An 18,441-nucleotide genomic window follows, 5' to 3' on the forward strand; every position below is an offset into this window, starting at 1 on the left:
AGAAGTATGTTACAATAATGTCTAATAATAAGAAATTAGAAATCATGAGTGAACAAGGACGTCATTTCAACTACTCCACGTTCGTGCTATGTTTGAGTTTGACCCACCAATCATGCATCACCCACCATGTCTTGGATTAATTAAAAGATGTAACGTATAATAAAATATAAAATAATTGACCAAAGACAATAATGATCCAATAAATAAGTTGTTGTACAGTTAATTAATTAACTACTGAGTTGAATAATTCGTTTGTATGATGTGGATCAGAGTTCTTCGTTTCTTGCTGAAACATTTATTTCCCTTTCTCTTGTTTTCTGTATTGAACTTTTCTTAAACGTACGCCATTCCAACAACAACAACAACCATAATAATAATACTGTAATAAGTTACAGTATAAGACTAGGTACGTAGTTAAGGTTTCATTCACCAACACCTTCTGGTTTCCATAGAGACAAGACATTAGCAGTTACTACCAATGGCTACCAAGGTTTATATTATGTAAGACATTCTAACTCTCTTCTTTTTTGTCCTACTTTGATGGTTAAGTTGTGACCAATACTCCATTTTCATTGGCTTAGATTCTTGATTTTGTTCTTGTTAATCACTTCATAATCCATGAATTCTGGGTCTGCTTTATTTTTTCCATACAGAATTAATGATTGATGGTATGGTTTTACTTTCTTTTTCCACATTGTTGATTTCTTTATCTTGTTTTCCAGTTGTGGAGTTAATCTCTTATAAGCTTCTCTTCCCAGTTCTTTGTCAGAGTATTAGATTTAGTATTTGTTTAGATTGATGAATTGGGAAGGTGTGGTGAGTGAGTCTTCAGTAGTAGTAGCTGCTGTAAGTTCTAGACTTTTCAACAGTTTATGTCTTACTTGTGAAGAATTTTCACCACTGAACCTAAATTCAATCTATGAATCTTTACCTCGTCATCTCCTTACGGTATTTGAAGCAATCAAGGTTTTTGTATTGATGTAGAACAGCTCCCTAATATCTGATGCTGTTTTTGCCGTTCTTGAAATTTTGGGAATTCTGATGTTTCTTACCAGAGCAGTATTGGAAAGTGTTTCTCCTTTGAAAGCTGTTTGAGGGTGGGAAGGAATTAATAGCTTTTCAATCCTTACAATTGCAGCCAAGGAGGAAAAAAACTTTTGCTTAGATCTGTTTTCATTTCTTTGTCCTGTTCTCCTATTTCAGCTTTTGAAAGAAATAAAGACAGGATTTTGGGAGTAGACAGGGAATGTTTAAATTCTTGAACTGTATTTCATATAAATTGATTTAACGTCTCCTTTTTAATCATAACTTCAAAAACAAAAGAACAAAGATTCAGAATCTTGACTCTGAAATTTGGGGAGAAGAGGGGTTTCACAATGGCAATTGGTGAATTCCAGTTTCCATTATCTCAAAAATGACTAAGCTGTAAAGTGCAGTAGTCATTTCTTGAAAGAACTGTTGTCTGGTAGAGAGTTTCTAAACTAACTCCATCAGTTTCTAATAAATTTTTATTATCATAAGACCAATAATAGTGTACCTATCTGTTGTAGAAGTTGTAGTTATTATATAATTTATTTCTCTATCCCTAATCTGATTGGAATTTGCCTTGCATGTTTAGTTATTATTCTACTTATGGACATGTTGAGAAGCTAGCTAGAGAGATAGAAAAAGGGGCTGCTTCTGTGGAGGGAATAGAAGCAAAACTGTGGCAGGTTTGTAAACCTTATTTCATTTTCATTCATCCATAAAGTGCTCACTTATGACACCTCTTTTAACAGCTCATAATGTCATTACGTGATGATATGAAAGAAACTTCTAATTTGGTAACAACCTTTTTCAATCTTGAAACGATTGAGGCCATGTCAGCAGAGTGTTCAAATATTTATGGCAATATCTTTAAAATGATCTGGCCATGTTACACTGTTCATGTAATTCGGAAGAAAGAAGGAATTTCCCTTATTCACTTTCATTCTTTGTATCTAAACATACAGGTACCTGAAACATTGCCTGAAGAAGTACTTCAGAAGTTGGGAGCACCACCAAAGAGTGATGTTCCTGTCATTACTCCCCATGAGCTTCCTGAGGCTGATGGCTTTTTGTTTGGTTTTCCTACAAGATTTGGATCTATGGCTGCTCAATTTAAAGCATTTTTTGATGCAACTGGAGGCCTATGGCGTTCACAATCACTATCAGGAAAGCCTGCAGGCTTCTTCTATAGCACTGCTTCTCAAGGAGGTGGTCAAGAAACTACCCCGTGAGTCACTGAATTCTTCTTTAATTCCCTTGTTTCTGTTTCTGTTTCTGTTTCTATCAGTGCTAATATGCAGCTGAGAAAAGCAATAGAAAAGTTAGTGACAGTTTGCTTTTTGATTGTGCAAACAGGTTGACATCTATTACTCAACTTGTTCACCATGGAATGATTTATGTGCCCATTGGATACACATTTGGCGCTGGCATGTTTGAGTTGGAGAACTTGAAAGGTGGCTCCCCATATGGTGCAGGAACTTATGCTGGGGATGGCTCAAGGCAGCCTAGTGAGTTAGAATTGGCTCAAGCTTTTCATCAGGGAAAGTACTTTGCAGGCATTGCCAAGAAGCTCAAGGGATCTCAATGAGTTTTATCCTCCATACATACTCTGCATCCATTACCGTTTTGTCAAATAAAGAAATATGTTTCAAATACAAGTGTGAGAATAAATCATTACTTCATGTTCAAACGTTGTTATGTTGTTCCATTCAAGGATATTGACGATCTCAAACCTAGAACATTCAGTTGAGGTTGCTTAAATTTTAAGATAGTCTCTGAGTTTCATGGTCTTCAAAGAAAAGAGGAGCTCTACCACTCCGATCCGATGTTCAAGTTAGTAAAAACATAAAATATAATGAGTACAAAGTAAAATATGAGTTAAAAGTACTTCCTGTATTATTGTGTCATTTGAGTTGTTTTCTTTCTCTTATATAGGATAGTGATCTCCCTATTTTCCTTGTATTTAGTAATTTTATTAGCTTAATACAGTGTTTGTTTATTGTACATTTATGCATTATGGTTATATAACTCTTTTTGTCTAGTTTTAATGTTACGTTTATCAAATTGTTCAAATAATAAAGTAAGGTGTATTCATACAAATGGGGCAAATGAAGGTATGATTTTCATATGACAATTTGAATAATAAAATAATTAAATATAAAAAACAATTGCATAAAAGTAAGAGATTTCATATTTGGGATTTACCTTCATTGAATTTCCTAAAATATAATACTTAATTTTTCATCCAATCAAAATCTATTTATTATCAACCCCAAACAAATATTTTAACCTCAGTTTCTTGAATGAAAGAACTTAAGTTTCTTGATTATTATAATCAATTCTTTAAATTAGTACAACCAAAAATATTTGTTTTAAGAAAAGTTTTTCATAGTATCTAATTTTTTCCTATTTAAAAATATAAAAAGTGTGGAATGTTATACTCAGAATTCAATCAGTTTTTTCAATTATAATTGAATGATTTAACCAAAAATAAATAATAAACATTAAATAGAAGATAAATCATAACAATCCTTAATTCAACAATAAAATTCATAATTTAATACTTCTTCAAACTGTATATACATGATTCGCTCTCACAACATAAATATTAGACAAACATGTATATGACCATACATGTTCATGAAACGTATAGTATTTTACCATCATGGTTTTGTCCTTCTTTAGTTTGTAGTTTTTTTTCTCTTTGAACTGTTAAATAAAAACAATTAAGGCCGTGAATTGTATTTTTTTAATAAATGGTGATAAAATTCGATTTAAATACATACTAAAATTTAATGTTCTGTAGTTAATTAATTAACAGCAGTGTGTTGCATGGTGAGTAGATATTTCATTTCAAAATTTAAATATTTTATAAAAATGAAAAGTGAAAGAAAGGATAGAAGCATGGGGAATAGGACAGTGATTAAAGACAGAAAAATATTTGATAAAGGTGCAACAATAATAAGTGACTATAAAAAAAATTGTTAAGTAATAATGCCTCTTAGCCACCATCACCTTATTGGACTATTCAAAAGATGAAACTAATAATAATAATAATAGAAATTGACAAAAGACAATAATTATCAAATAAATTATTGCATGATAACTAAGTTAAAAACGTGGTTACTATGCATTGGACAAGAATTAATGAACATTTTTTTTTTCAGTTCTTTAGTTTTTTCAGAATAAGTTATGAGAGAGGCCAGCATAAGGCTGCTAATAATATTTACTTTTAAAAATTATTTAGTAATTAATACTATTTATATAGCAAACATCCAAAAACAAGGCGGCTTAAACATTATATTTAAATTAATAATAAAAATTTAGTATTAATATAAACGTAGTTTTTATTATTAATTGAAAAGTGTCTTCATAATTAAAGTGTATTTTTTTCCTAGCAAATAAAATTCGAACCCTACTAGAAAAAAAATATTATTTTTCTAGGATTTCTAATTTTTCTGTTATTTTTTTCGCTTAAAAATCAGTCGTTAATTTCAGTTAAATGTGTTGTTTTCTAATATATTAATTCTCTCCAGAATTAGCTCAGAAAACTCAAAAGAAAATATTCAATAAAATTATTATTATTATTATTATTATAATGAAATATTATTTTTTAATATTGTTATCAATTTCAAGAAGATTTCAGTTGGAATCTCATTTTAAACTTAAAATATAGTGGGTGGTGACACTATAAGAATAGGTACTTGTGAAGGTGTTATCATTCACTAACACATTTTGGTTTCCAAGGATAGCTATACAAATTACAAGCAATGGTTACCAAGGTTTACGTTGTGTAAGAAATTCTCTTTCTTGTCACTTTTATGGTTAAGTCTTCAACAACATTCCATTTTCATTGAATTATAAGCTTTCTTTTCGTTATTAATCACTTTCCCACAACTTAAGTAGAGAGAATGAATCCTTTTTATTCAGATTGTAACAAATAGATTAAAATCGATCAACTAATCTAATTAAGATCTTTTAAGTTATTAAAATTCATCTCTCTCTCTCTCTCTCTCTCTCTCTCTCTCTCTCTCTCTCTCTATATATATATATATATATATATATATATATATATATATATATATCAGTATTTTAGTATGAATATCCATTCATAAGTTTGTTTGTTTTTTTTTAAATAATTCTTAGCATCATGTTGAAATATTCTATCTCATATTCATGACAGTCTTAATATATCACCTCCAGTATAATTGTGACAAGTGAGAATTCAGAATATTTATTACGGCTATTAAGGCATTATAAATATTTTTCAGTCAAAATTTTGCATCCATTAATCTCTCTTTGAGAATACCAAAATATCATAATACCAAGTGTAATCGTTAATCTGCTGTAATTTGCATGGCATGTTTAGTTACTATTCTACGCATGGACATGTTGAGAAGCTTGCTAAAGAGATAGAAAAAGGAGCTGCTTCCGTGGAAGGAGTAGAAGCAAAACTGTGGCAGGTTTGTAATCCATTTTCATTTTGCATTAAAAATCTGCATCATGTACTCAGAGAACAAAAAACCAATGTATCTATGCTCAGTTGTTAATTCCTCTTTTATCAGTACACACTGTCATCATTTGATAAAATAAGCTGAAACTTTCCAATTTGAAAGAAACCTAGGTGTGTGGATCTTTTCTGATATAAACAAAGAAAGCAAGAGTGCTAAAAACTGTCATCATTTAACTTTGTTGTGTGCTTCTCTTCTAAAACTAGAAGAAATGGGAAAATTTGTTTCTGCACTTATATTGGTGTTTTTATATATAGGTGCCTGAAACACTGTCTGAAGAAGTTCTTAGGAAGATAGGATCCCCACCAAAGAGTGATGTTCCTATTATTAAACCCCGCGAGCTTGTTGAGGCTGATGGGTTTTTGTTTGGTTTTCCCACAACATATGGAGCTATGGCTGCTCAATTTAAAACGTTTTTTGATGCCACTGTGAGCCTATGGCGCACACAGGCACTAACAGGAAAGCCTGCAGGCTTCTTCTTCAGCAGCAGTTCTCAAGGAGGTGGACAAGAAACCACTGCGTGAGTTACTGAATTTTGTATTCTTAAGTATCCCTATATATCAATGTTTATTTGGTATATATTCACTTAGTGAGTGTTTTTTACATGCAGGTTGACATCTATTACTCAGCTTGTTCACCATGGGATGATCTTTGTGCCCGTTGGATACACATTTGGCGATGCCATGTTTGAGATGGAGAACTTGAAAGGTGGTTCCCCATATGGTGCAGGAACTTATGCTGGGGATGATAATTCAAGGCAGCCAAGTGAGTTAGAATTGGCTCAAGCTTTTCATCAAGGAAAGTACTTTGCAGGCATTGCAAAGAAGCTTAAGGGTTCCCTTTGATTTTAATTTATATGTGTTTGTGTGTGTTCAGTGTTGTCCAACAAATAACATGTTATAGTCGCAAGAGAAAGATTAATATTTTTCACTTGTCACCGTGTTTGTTCTCGATATACGAATTTGGTGATTATTATTATATAGTGCTATAGAATCTCTGTTTCACTCATATTTCAATTGTTTAAAGGTCAAACTCATTCAGCATAGTCTTATCTTTTTGGCCATAGTAATACCTCTTAATACATATTATTAATACATATATATTACTGTCAGAAATCCACATTGACTAGAAATTACAAACCTCAATTTTATGTAATAATTAACAGATTTATTTTTGTATGAACTAGTCCCTTAAAGGTATTATTCCATATCAAAGTCATATGAGTAGAGAGAGAAAAACAAAATTTCAATTTCGAAGATAAAAATAAATCTTATGCGTAAAGGCATTGAACTCTAAGAAATATTATATTAAAGAAAGCAACATTACGAATAAGAAGATCCTGTTGTTTGGCAAGAATATCCTAGCCACACTGATATTTTAATTTCTTAAAAGTGAAGATTGGATTATTCTCTAATGTTTCTTCCGATTTATGCTATAACTTTATTTCCACTAAACATTGATGACTTCAAAGCTTTGAAATGTACTTATGATGTGATGCGTGGAATAAAATAGATATAACGGGAGAAAATTGGTGTTATGATGGTGATACAAAGTATTCCGGTTAGAAATTTTTAAGTATGTTAATCATTTCATTCTCTAATACGTTTCTATTATATTCTCTAGATTGTTATATAAAATTTGGAGAAGTAATATTCAGATAACTAAATTTAAAAAACTAAAATAAAAATATAAAAAAATAAAAAAATAAACTACTTCATCGTCTTATGTACCTTGGGGAAGTTTTGCGCACATTAAACTTTAGGGTGTGTTTGCTCCATGAGGGAGAAGGGAGGAGGAATGAGTATTTTTTGTGTTTGTTTTAAAAGTTTTGAGGGTGGAAGAGTGGATGGGAGAGATGGTGAATGTTTTTTTTTTCATTCTTCACATAATGAAGAGATTTGTGGGAATTTAGGTAGGATTATTGTATTTTACCAAATATCTTTGTGCATGTATTTTATTACAATATACAAAATTAAATATTATATAAATTTATTTATTATTTATAATTTTTAAAATGTTTAATTATAATATTAATAACAACATATAATTATAAATAATAATAAAAAAATTATAATATCAACAATATATATAGTTATATAAAATAATAAATATTATTTTCATGTATTTAATAAATTTATTTCAATTTAACACAAAAATATTTTCTATTATATTTTTAATTTTTTATTTAAAAATACAAATAATTATGGATATTATATATTAAAAAAACATTTAATTAATTTAAACTTACACAAAAAAAAAATCATAATTCATTTTCAAATATTTTTTAATAACAATGATAAATTAATAAATCATCCTCACAAATTCACTCTATCATCCCTCAATCCAAACAACCTCACATATTCTCACACATCCTCTTTAATCCTCACAAATCCCTTCCTCAATCTGAACAGAGCCTAAGGTGTTTCTCCCGGCACCCTGCACTCTATCATTTTCGGAAAAAATCATTTTTTCTTTCTGCAACACATTTTATGAATTCCATATTTATTATTCTGAAAACTAAAAAAAATATGTTATAGAAAGAATATTTTGGAATGATTTTTTGTCTTCTGGATTTTTTATTTCAGACACATTTTTTACTTACGAAACCCTTATTCTAGAAACGACTTTTTCTTACAAAACTCCTATTTTAAAATCATAAAAAATTATCAAAGATAATTACGGTATTTCAAAGAATGTAGGCAGGAAAAAATACCCTAAACTTTATATTGTTGAAGCCCAGTATACTTACTTTCCTGGACCAGAAATTGCAACCACAGTAAGCAGATCATTGCGAGTCAAGCCCAAAAGTAAGTTCAACTGGCCAAATACAAATCCAAGACATATCTTATAGAAGTTTTTTTTGAATAATTTTTTTAATTTATATATAAATTAATTTTAATTTATAAACATTGTATTACGTTTAGAAATGTATCTGGAGAAACTTATCCAATAAATACTTTCTAGTATAGATTTGGCATACGATATTCCTGATTATTGTTGTTGCAAATTGGGATGAATAGTTAATATGTTTAAGTCAGAATCTGTACTTGTGAGTGTTCCGTAAAATCAGTTTGTCCTTTTCAAATGAGAATATATTTGATTTAGGTGAAGCATGGTGTTGTGGTGACAATACTAAACGGTGTGAAAAGAGGTTGTGATCCCAGCTATTTGGCATGCAAAATGAAAGATTGGAAAGTAAAAAAAGAAGGAGAACTTTTTGTGAAGGTGGAATGAACAAGAACTTGCATTAGAAGATTGTTACATAGGGTTTCTTATTGATTAGCCAAAACAAGAAAAGAAAGATGTGTGAGGAGTGATAATAGCAATGATGCTTTGTGTCTTTTTCTTTGCTGCTTTATAAAATTCCTTCATGTATCTTCTTTTATGCTAAGTAACCACATCTTTATAAAGGGAAAACACACACACAGACACCAACATTTTGATATGATCTGGCGATGCTTCAAGTATGGTGCAATATTTGATAAAGTGGTAAAATAAAAATGATAAGCGTGTGGGAAGAGATACTTGGCATTGCATTTTGAATGACTAAAGTGCTACTTTTTCATCATTAGTCACTTCTCATACACCATTCTTCACCTTTAAGCTTATTCTTCTTCTCATTATTTTAATTCTTATTTTGCCCTATCTTTGCTCCACCCTTAAATGCATCATTCATTTTCTTCTCCCTATATGTCAATTCTTTTCGTATTCATGTTCAAGAGGAACCAATTTATGACTCTCTACAAGGTTTAATTGTAGAGTGTTAAAATTAACATATTGTTTATCCACACTACTTTTTTTATTTTTAAATAAGCTTAATTAATTTTTTTTAGTCTTTTTAAATAAGTTTAATTAACTTTTTAGTTCATATATTAAGGATACAAAGTTAATTCACTGTAAGAATTTTTTTAAAAATTTAATATGATCTAATTATTTTTAAAAAACGATTTAATGTAGTTTTTTTTGTTAGATTATTTTTATTAAAATAAATTTAATTAAACGATTTTATTATTGTATGTTAAATTATATATATTGTTACCACTTTCAATAATTTTAAATAAAGTTAAGACCATCCATCGCATTAAATTATTTTAAAAAAATAATTAGAATTATATTGAACTTTTTTAAAAGTTCGAATCAAATTATTTTAAAAAAAAAATTAATACCACATTAAATTTTTTTTAAATTGAATAATGAAATTATTTTTTGATCTTCAACATAAATATAATTAATATAGCAAGAAACGCATATTCTTTACCGCTGAAATAATCAAATATTTCATTACTTTATAAAAAAATATTTTAAAAAATGGATAAAATCTTCTGTAAAAGAATTTGTTTTCATTTTTTTTTCTGTACTCCATTTTTTGAATGTAAGTTCAGCATTTACAGTTTTGTTAAATATTTGAAATAAGGGTTGCTGTCACAGTAATTCTATAGAATTTGAATCAGACTTTTATATAAAAAAAATGCACATGGATAAAAAAAAATAGTTGCTTTGTTTTGCTTTCTTTTTCTCTATTCTTCTACTACTCTCATGTTTCTCTTTATTGTACGATTTTTTGAATGTTTAAATTTAAAATCCTAATTATAAAATAAATTGTTTGTTTAAAATTTAAAATTTTAAAAATTGAGAAAAAAAGAAGATAAAGTAAACATAGCTTAACAACAAGTCAATAATAACATTCATCTCTTTGTAATGCATTTATGATAACTTACACACAAAAATTCATCACTAGTCTTTCAAAATAGGATTGGACAGAACTTAACCCTTAAAATTCTTCGTAAGGAAAAAATTGTCCAAATAAAAATGTTCCATCCTTCACAATTATTTTTTCACTATATGTTATATATTTATTTATTTTTAGTTTACAATAATAGTATTGTGCTCTTTTCTTAATAAAAGTGTTGCATGCAATTGAAGAAGAAACGGTTGTACAGCTAAGTACAAAAAAGAAAAATCTACATTATACAATGATAAAATCTTTCTGTTTTGATTGAGAATGAGATTTGTGAGGAACAAAGAGTAAATTTGTAAGAAAAAAAAAATGGATGAAGAGATGTGAAATTATTTAGATATATTTTTATAATCTGAAACCGCCGTTATAAATACATTTTTAATTAAACACTAAACATACAAATAAAGAAGAAACTCGTTGCCCCGAGAATATAGTGCTAAAATTTGCAAACTTATATTTAATATGCCAATTATGAAAGCAATATTTTTATTTTAATTGAAAAACAACGCAGAAAACATTTAACAAACTGTACCTAAAATTTATTTAAAATACTTAAATATTAGACACACAAGAAATAATGCAACTACAATTTTATAGAAAAATAGGATTGAAAGCCGGTTTAATAAATAAAATTAGATTTATGATTGTGAGAAAAAAAATTGAGAATATGATATATCCTAGCTTGTAATCTGAATATTTCTAAAGACATAAGCATTGTGATTGGGAAGATAAGAATTTATAGGATGGAGCATAATGATTGAATGGCAAAGACAATGATTTGACCGTGCTTCAAAAGCCTTATGCCGCGTGCCCTCGCGCATAACTTATTTATAATTTATAATTAACCACACTAGCCCCTTTAATCAAATAAAAAGACTAATTAATTAACCCAAAATATTGAATTTTGTTGTCTTCAAGATTCAATATATGTAGATACATATAGATACATCGATCAGCAGGAACAAAAGGCGTTTTAACTGGGTAGCCCCATCTGCTAAATTCAGGCATATAACAGTGACTCTAAGAACAGCAGCAACAAAAACTCTGTAATCTAACATGTCAAATGCCCCTGAATTTAGCACTTGTTCCTGCCACTCATCGATGCTAATAATTAAAACACTATTGCTATAGCTAATCTATTATTCTCTTCCACCACCACTCTCTAATCATTTACTAGCGTACATCACTTTGCTTTACGTGTCCTCTTTGAATCAACACTCACATTCCCTTTTTTCTCTTTTCTTCTCTTCTTCACCTTTAATTCTTTCTTTACCTTCTTCTTCTTCTTTCCTTTACTTTATAGTTTTTATATGCTCACCGCTTCTCCACTGCTCTCTACCTTCCAATCACTGCACCTCCGAATGTTGGCGTCCAGAAATCAACACTGCTCTCGTTAGCCACCGGGAACGTGCTTGAAATCGGCACCAAACACAGCCCTCGGCTTCTCAGATCTTCTTTTCGCCCTTCTGACTCCTTCAGATTATCACAATCCTTCAAACACAACAATATACAAATATTTCAAAATCCACAACAAATCTTTACATATTGAGTGCATGGACCATTACGCAGTGTACATAACATAAGATCTTGAATATAACTTAAACGGTTGAGAATTTTGATACATTCATGATCTTAATCTATTTCTATGTAACATATTCACAAATTTAATTTGTATAAGAGAATTGCTAATATTTGTTTATAGGTATTGTATTAGTGCCAATAGTAGTGTTGAACCATCTAATAATGCATTAGATAAACCAGAATAGAATTAGCAAACGCTTCATGTTTCAACACATCATTCACTATGGTGATTTTGACTGCAGTGAATCTATATGTGCCGAGTGCATGTGTGTGCCGCTAGAAACATGAGATAAAATAAAAGTATTATCGTGTACCTGCTGGTGTTGAATGGGAGCTCCATTTTTAATATATGGAGTGCTTAACACCTGAAATTAAGAATGAAAATTATATTTAAACACTTATAAAAAGCCTTGTGGCTTAACTTTCTTTCTGAAGAACTTGTATATTATATATGTATGACCCAAGAAAATATATGTTTATATATATATATATGTGTATAATTAGGGTTTTCTTTAAAACAAAGTAAGAACAGTGGAAACGTACACTAACTTGGTCATGAAGGAACTTGATGTACTCGATGGCTTCGTGAAGAACGGATGCTGTGTCCGTCTATTAAATTCAACAAGAACATAATATCCGGTGAGTTTTTACCGTTCAGAGTCTTAAAAGGTAAAGGTTTAAATTCTACCATATCATTGTCAAAGCTGCTGTGAAGAGGAAAAAAGGTGAAACTAAGAACATACAAAAATTTACCTTTCCAAAAGGTGAAACCAATTGCTGAAGAGCAGTGATGCGGTCCCCTAGCTTTTCCTTCCTAACCTGTTCATATATACATATCAGCTTCATCAATTCTAAAGACTTATTATTAAGAAGGTTAAGCAGTTAGAATAAAATGAAGAAAAAGCAAACTTTGATACTAAATGAAAAATAAACACATGATACTACAGTACCTTAAAAGTTGGTAATGGAGATGGAGTCTCAATTCTTTGCCTCTTGAATGCAGGCTCAGAAGAATTTTTCTTCGCGGATGATGCTGCGTCTGGAGATTCTTCTCTCTTGAGCTGCAGTTGAGCAGATTATCACTGTTAACCCACACAAAAATAAAAAACCTAGCTGGCTAGCCAGCAGTGGATTTATTTATAAACTTGGAAACCATTAATTAATTAATTACCTTGTTTAATAGAGTATTGGGAGTGTTGGATTTGTCTTCAAATTTTGGCGTTTGATACTGCGGCTGTGATGAAGCAAAAACACCTGCTCTTATGTCATGAAGTGCTTCGGCTGAACCATTCCAGAAAGAAGTGGTGTCGGAAAAGTGCAATCCACTAAGCTGCTGTTTTGGCGTTGAGGGCTTGAGAAGAGAAGAGATTTTGGACCAAGTTGGTGACAGTTCATTGGAACATGTCCCATAGTTTGCGGTAGATGAAGAATAGGACATGGTGGGGTTGGTGAAAAGTGAGTTCTGTGGCTGTGGTTGAGCCTCAGGCTCATATAAGCTTTGTATCAAGGTTGAAGGGTAACCATAGGAGGCTGAAACAACTGGAAAACCATCAGATAATGATCCGGTACTTGTAACAACAGAACTCAGACTTTGCTGATCCAATGAAAATTCTTGGTTCATTGACTTGAAAGCATCAACGGTGGAATCTTGGCCAGCAGCAGATGAGAAATTCTTTGGACTCCAATCCTTTTGGATTTGTGAATCATGGGAAGAACCACCACCCATGCCTGTTTCTTCTTGAAGCACAGAATGAAAATCGCTCCCTCTGCAGAGAAAGAAATTCACAGAAGATAAGGATATGCTTGATAAGATGAAGTTCCTTTTTCAAAAGAAACAAGGAGAAAAAGCTAAAGAAAAACAACTTTTGCTTGCTTTGGACCGTACTAATAACAACATATATTTGTTTTGGTAGATACCCTATTGTGAAAACTTACAATAAAGATTGATTCCAATTGGATGAAGTTGAAGATGACATGCCAAAACCCATCATTTGTAAGGTGGAATCGATGAGGATGCTACCAGTTCCACTAGCTGAGTCCCTCTGCTGGGGCTTCTCAACATCAAGAAAACTCAGAGAATTATCAGAAGAAATGAAGTTATTAATGTCCTCAGTGCTTTGCCAGGTGCTGTAGTTTCCTGCATCAGCTGCTGCCACGGAACAAGTTGATGACATGAGAGGGAACACACTTCTTGTTGGATTAATATTCCACCAACTTTCACCACAAATAGCAGCTTGAAACTCCTCAGCCATGGCTAGACTTGATGCTATGTGTGTGTTTTATCTGGTGAATCTATGTGTCCTTCTGAATTTGCAGATTTGTTTGTATCTTTGAGCTCTTCTAACACAGTCACACACTTAGAAAGCTTATATGAAAGGTTAGGGAGAGCTTGCGACAATTTATATATGGAACGGTTGAAAGGGTACGGCTAGGGAGATTAGCGGAACGCGGTTGACATTAGAAGAGATGATTTGACAAATGAAAAAAAGAGAAATACAGAATTTTGAATCCAATTCTAATTCTCTTTTTCAAATATAATTAATTGCCGTTTGTTTATTTGTCTTGGATTTGTTTTCTCTCTGTCTTACTTTTTCTTAAAAAAATGTGCAATAGTAGTATCTGATGAAGAATGATAATTAATACATCACTGGTGGACATTTGTGTTCCTTATGTGTAAAGTTTCCAGAGTATGATGGTATTCACTATTATCTTCACAGTTGTTGGATCTGTATGCTTTGGATGAATAACATCAAATGCTTCAAATTATCATAAATTCAATAAATATTACAATACTCTCGTACAAATATTAGTATTTGATATGTGTATAAACACATAATTTAAAATATACGTGTTGGACCTGATATAGTTGTTGATGTGATACACGATTATAATAATTAAAAAAGATGTGCTCGGTGATAAAGTTGAGGACCATTTATTGGTCCAAATGTTTATGATTGAAGACATTGTAGTAGCACTAGCTAGCAGGGTGAATAAGATAAACCCAGTAGGTGAGAAAATTCAGTAATATTTGAATTTTAAAACGAACATTGGGTGGACATGACGCTGTAAGAAGGCGCGTGTGCATCACGCGGGTTAGTGAAACTAAAACACAAGTATCTAACTAATACTTGACCAAACACAAGCAGATTCTGTGAACAGTGGCAGATATTAGCTGAGGAATGAATACATATTTGGCTTAAGGTAGTTAATACATATTAGTTTAGTTACTTTCAACTGCTGCACAATACTTGTGTTTCATGTCAAATACTTTTTAATTCAACAAAATGGATAATCCCACTTAATTAACTAATCTTTGTCCTTCAGCTTTTGTTCTATGTCTTTCAGATTAGATTGTCATACATAATTTCATCGTCTTCACTCAACTCTATAATTTTCGTCACACCTTAGCCTATATTTTATTTACATCATTTTTTCGATTAGGTAATTACCAAATCATACAATATCCCTACTTTTAATGTAACATCATCATTATGTGACCAAAACAACTATATTTAATTTTTAAGACTTAAATATATTATTCATTCTTATAAAGTTAACCAGTTTCGGTTTTACTTTTTAAACACGTCTTTGGTTTTCATTTCTCAAAACATTGAAATTTTGTTTTTTTTTTATTCTTTATTGTTATATCACATTCATTAATTACTTTTATACTTAGTAAAAGATTAAATCGCCATTTTGATGACTCAAAAAAAACATTTAAATTCCTAAAATTATAAATTATCTTATTTATCTTAAATAAACTTGTGAACAAAAAATGGTATTGCGATTGCAGCACACAGTGCGATTTATTACCACTTTGCTTTATAACTTTGTCAGCTAGGCTGTAATCTTCTCCTGGAAACAATTTCTTCAAGATTTTATATATTGTTAAATAATTTGTATAGATTTCATAACTAACTCGTATAGTTTTAATTTAATATAATATAGTTATACATCACTTAGAAGTTATTTTACAACGCATTTATATTAATAACATTTTTATAATATTTCTTTACAACGCATTTATATTAATAACATTTTTATAATATTTCTTTACAACGCATTTATATTAATAACATTTTTATAATATTTCTTTTATTAAAAAAATATTACTAAATATTTTCATTAATATTTCAATTATGTTACTTTTTATAAAAAATATATTATTAAAAAAAATTAATTATATTTTTTACTTTTTATTTAAAAAATGTTACTAAAGTATTTTAGTAATATTTAAAAAAAATGAAAATATATAACATAAATAAATATTCCGATTTAACCTAAGTGGTTTTAATCGAGTGTAATATTGATTTAATTAAATATTATTTTTAAATTTACTTAAATCGAACATGATGTTTTTTATCTCTAAAAATTACTTGAAAAGGAATCACAAATCATTAAAACATATGAATACCATAACTTATCTATGAAAATTATATTGGATAAGAAAAAAAGTGATAATTATTTTAATCAACACAAATTAAAACAAACAAAAATTTCTGAAAAAAAAAATCTCATATAATTTGATGCAATGATGTACTACCTCTTAGTCGTTATATATGGGCCCTAAATAATAAACAAAATCTACACGAACAGATAACATATATATGCAATAATATAACTTATTTGTTAAGCACACTAATTAATTATATCTGACCAACTGATAATTAGGATTTGCTATCATTTAAGTGGTTAGGAATAAAAGCAAAAATATTTTTACTTTGTAGTGAAAATGGAGTAAACGATTTGTATTTCGACTTCTATATTTAATTATTTGTATAACGCAAATGAACATGACTTCTAAAATATGCATATTACTATAATAACCCTTCTCCAAAATAGATATATTTTGATATGTTATTTATGAGCGACAATGTATTGACTACAAATACCAATTAACTAGTGGAAATTAAAGTCAGTTTTGAGCAATTCTTAGCAGCTATCATTATACGATAAAATTGTCAACATAAAATAATATATATTTGGGAAGAAGAATGAAAAGAAAGTTAAAAAAAGTCCAAGTTGATAATTTGGGCAGAAACAGAAATTAGGTCAGATCCATAGAAAGTTTCTGTGTCCTTTGAAATTGAGAGGAAATTGACTTATAGGAAAGTTCTTAGAGTTTTGAAATAAACGAAGTTTACTTTGACAACCTAATGTTGTTGTTTAAGATGGTTCATAGCCTCCACCCTTCAGTGGAAATATTAAACTTTAGAATTTTAATTTGTGAGTTGTAGAATTTTTTGGTTTACGTACTAATCATGCAACATGTATTCGTGAATCATGGACCACTGCCTAATATTCAGAAGCTTCAAAGGTTCAAACATTTGGCAAATCGTCTCATATTTGGACTCTTAATTTCTTTCAAATTTAATTCTTATGCCATATTAGGTTTTACTATATACAAAACACCCATTATGTATTTTATTTAGAGATGAACAATTATCTTTATATGATAAATTTGTAATTATTTTTACAACAAATACAAATAAGACCATAAGAGAGATAAATACAAACTAAAATAAGATTATCAATTTTAAATTAAAACACATTGTAGAAAAAAAAATAGAAAACAAGTATGTTATATGAATAATAAGTTTTGGTGTATATTTAACAATCACGTATCAGATTGTCAACATTTATGATGGTAATATTTAGATATGTGTTGAATTTATATAGACAATTTTTTCTCATTTTGATTGGTGTTTAAATATTTAGAACATATATTACCATTTTTAAATGTTAATTATATTATTAATTTTCAAAATATTAAAAGCGACATTTAAATAATAAATAAGTAAAATTTTTGTATTAAACATGATATCAATATTGTTAACTGTGAATTTTGAAAAAGATCTTATTAATTATGCCGTAAAAGTAACTTTTTATTATTTACTAAATTATATGCTTTCAAATTGTGTGATGCCAAAAATCAGGTTCTGAAAACAAATTATGTGTCAAGTCTTTGGTGTAGCTTTATTGTTGTAAAAGTTACATCATAGTTTCTTTGTCTCTAGGGAGTTAAAGTTAGAAACATGTTAGTCTTATAAACAATATACATGTAAAATAATAAAGGTTAGAAAAAAAAAATATATAAGAAATTAGCGAAAATATTTATTAATAAATTTGAGTGGACAAAATATTCTTTAAATGGCGAAAGTTGACGTCATGCTTATGACCTGGTTGTCATTTAAGGCGGCAAGAGTCAACAGAGGACACACCAAGCATGCGCGCGTGCAATAGGCACGTGGGGCCTCTTTGTACCACCATCAGTCAAACCCTAAAAGCTTTGACCCTTAAGTCTTCACACTAACTTCTTTCTCTTACATTCTATTTATTTTATTACCATTTTTTCTCAAACAAAGTATTATATAATATGCAAAAGGAAAGTTAACTGTTTAAAATATAATAACACACGTCGTTTTGTTGTAGTGAATTAGGATCACTTAACCAGGTGACACAACTACTTCAGTTTTATTTCAATATTTTTTTTATAATTATTAATCGATATTTAGACAATTAAAAATAAACATTTTCTCTCATCCATCATGTCACTCTAACAATAATCTTTTATCTATTGATTTA

The 18,441-nt window shown here is 29.6% G+C and overlaps 3 protein-coding genes across 5 annotated transcripts; 2 read left to right on the forward strand and 1 right to left on the reverse strand.

Moving 5' to 3' along the window:
- Positions 1-210: 210 nt before the first annotated feature.
- LOC137832687 (NAD(P)H dehydrogenase (quinone) FQR1) lies at positions 211-3,027 on the forward strand. The gene is made up of 4 exons (XM_068640989.1): positions 211-501; positions 1,619-1,712; positions 1,992-2,254; positions 2,383-3,027. The coding sequence occupies exons 1-4, from the start codon at positions 479-481 to the stop codon at positions 2,612-2,614; spliced, it is 612 nt and encodes a 203-aa protein (XP_068497090.1). The 5' UTR covers positions 211-478; the 3' UTR covers positions 2,615-3,027.
- Positions 3,028-4,730: 1,703 nt separating this feature from the next.
- Positions 4,731-6,545, forward strand: LOC137832685 (putative NAD(P)H dehydrogenase (quinone) FQR1-like 1). 2 transcript variants are annotated; one of them, XM_068640988.1, is made up of 4 exons: positions 4,731-4,819; positions 5,396-5,489; positions 5,795-6,057; positions 6,148-6,545. In XM_068640988.1, the coding sequence occupies exons 1-4, from the start codon at positions 4,797-4,799 to the stop codon at positions 6,380-6,382; spliced, it is 615 nt and encodes a 204-aa protein (XP_068497089.1). In that variant the 5' UTR covers positions 4,731-4,796; the 3' UTR covers positions 6,383-6,545. The 2 variants fall into 2 exon arrangements, with proteins under 2 accessions (XP_068497089.1, XP_090160127.1); XM_090304001.1 differs by having other exon boundaries at positions 4,735-4,819; positions 5,987-6,057.
- Positions 6,546-11,159: 4,614 nt separating this feature from the next.
- Positions 11,160-14,632, reverse strand: LOC137832688 (transcription factor bHLH112). Of its 2 annotated transcripts, none has more exons than XM_068640990.2 (7): positions 13,792-14,632; positions 13,028-13,622; positions 12,807-12,917; positions 12,610-12,675; positions 12,400-12,465; positions 12,171-12,221; positions 11,160-11,766 (listed from the first exon to the last, which is right to left on the reverse strand). In XM_068640990.2, exons 1-7 carry the CDS (start codon positions 14,106-14,108, stop codon positions 11,611-11,613), a joined length of 1,362 nt encoding a protein of 453 aa, XP_068497091.1. In that variant the 5' UTR covers positions 14,109-14,632; the 3' UTR covers positions 11,160-11,610. The 2 variants fall into 2 exon arrangements, with proteins under 2 accessions (XP_068497091.1, XP_068497092.1); XM_068640991.2 differs by having other exon boundaries at positions 12,406-12,465; positions 13,792-14,442.
- Positions 14,633-18,441: the final 3,809 nt, after the last annotated feature.

Source organism: Phaseolus vulgaris, chromosome 6, assembly GCF_051622355.1.
Source record: "Phaseolus vulgaris cultivar YP4 chromosome 6, ASM5162235v1, whole genome shotgun sequence".
Classification (NCBI taxonomy): Eukaryota; Viridiplantae; Streptophyta; class Magnoliopsida; order Fabales; family Fabaceae; genus Phaseolus; species Phaseolus vulgaris.

What these genes read in the sequence shown, in the direction of transcription:
- LOC137832688 (XM_068640990.2), bottom strand. Translation starts at nt 14,108, where the DNA reads ATGGCTGAGGAGTTTCAAGCTGCTATTTGTGGTGAAAGTTGGTGGAAT. An exon ending in CCAATACTCTATTAAACAAG is followed by an intron (nt 12,918 to 13,027) that starts GTAATTAATTAA and finishes GCTCAACTGCAG; the next exon opens with CTCAAGAGAGAAGAATCTCC. An exon ending in CTCCCATTCAACACCAGCAG is followed by an intron (nt 11,767 to 12,170) that starts GTACACGATAAT and finishes TTGTGTTTGAAG; the next exon opens with GATTGTGATAATCTGAAGGA.
- LOC137832687 (XM_068640989.1), top strand. Translation starts at nt 479, where the DNA reads ATGGCTACCAAGGTTTATATTAT. An exon ending in TAGAAGCAAAACTGTGGCAG is followed by an intron (nt 1,713 to 1,991) that starts GTTTGTAAACCT and finishes CTAAACATACAG; the next exon opens with GTACCTGAAACATTGCCTGA. An exon ending in GGTGGTCAAGAAACTACCCC is followed by an intron (nt 2,255 to 2,382) that starts GTGAGTCACTGA and finishes TTGTGCAAACAG; the next exon opens with GTTGACATCTATTACTCAAC.
- LOC137832685 (XM_068640988.1), top strand. Translation starts at nt 4,797, where the DNA reads ATGGTTACCAAGGTTTACGTTGT. An exon ending in GTTACCAAGGTTTACGTTGT is followed by an intron (nt 4,820 to 5,395) that starts GTAAGAAATTCT and finishes TGGCATGTTTAG; the next exon opens with TTACTATTCTACGCATGGAC. An exon ending in GGTGGACAAGAAACCACTGC is followed by an intron (nt 6,058 to 6,147) that starts GTGAGTTACTGA and finishes TTTTACATGCAG; the next exon opens with GTTGACATCTATTACTCAGC.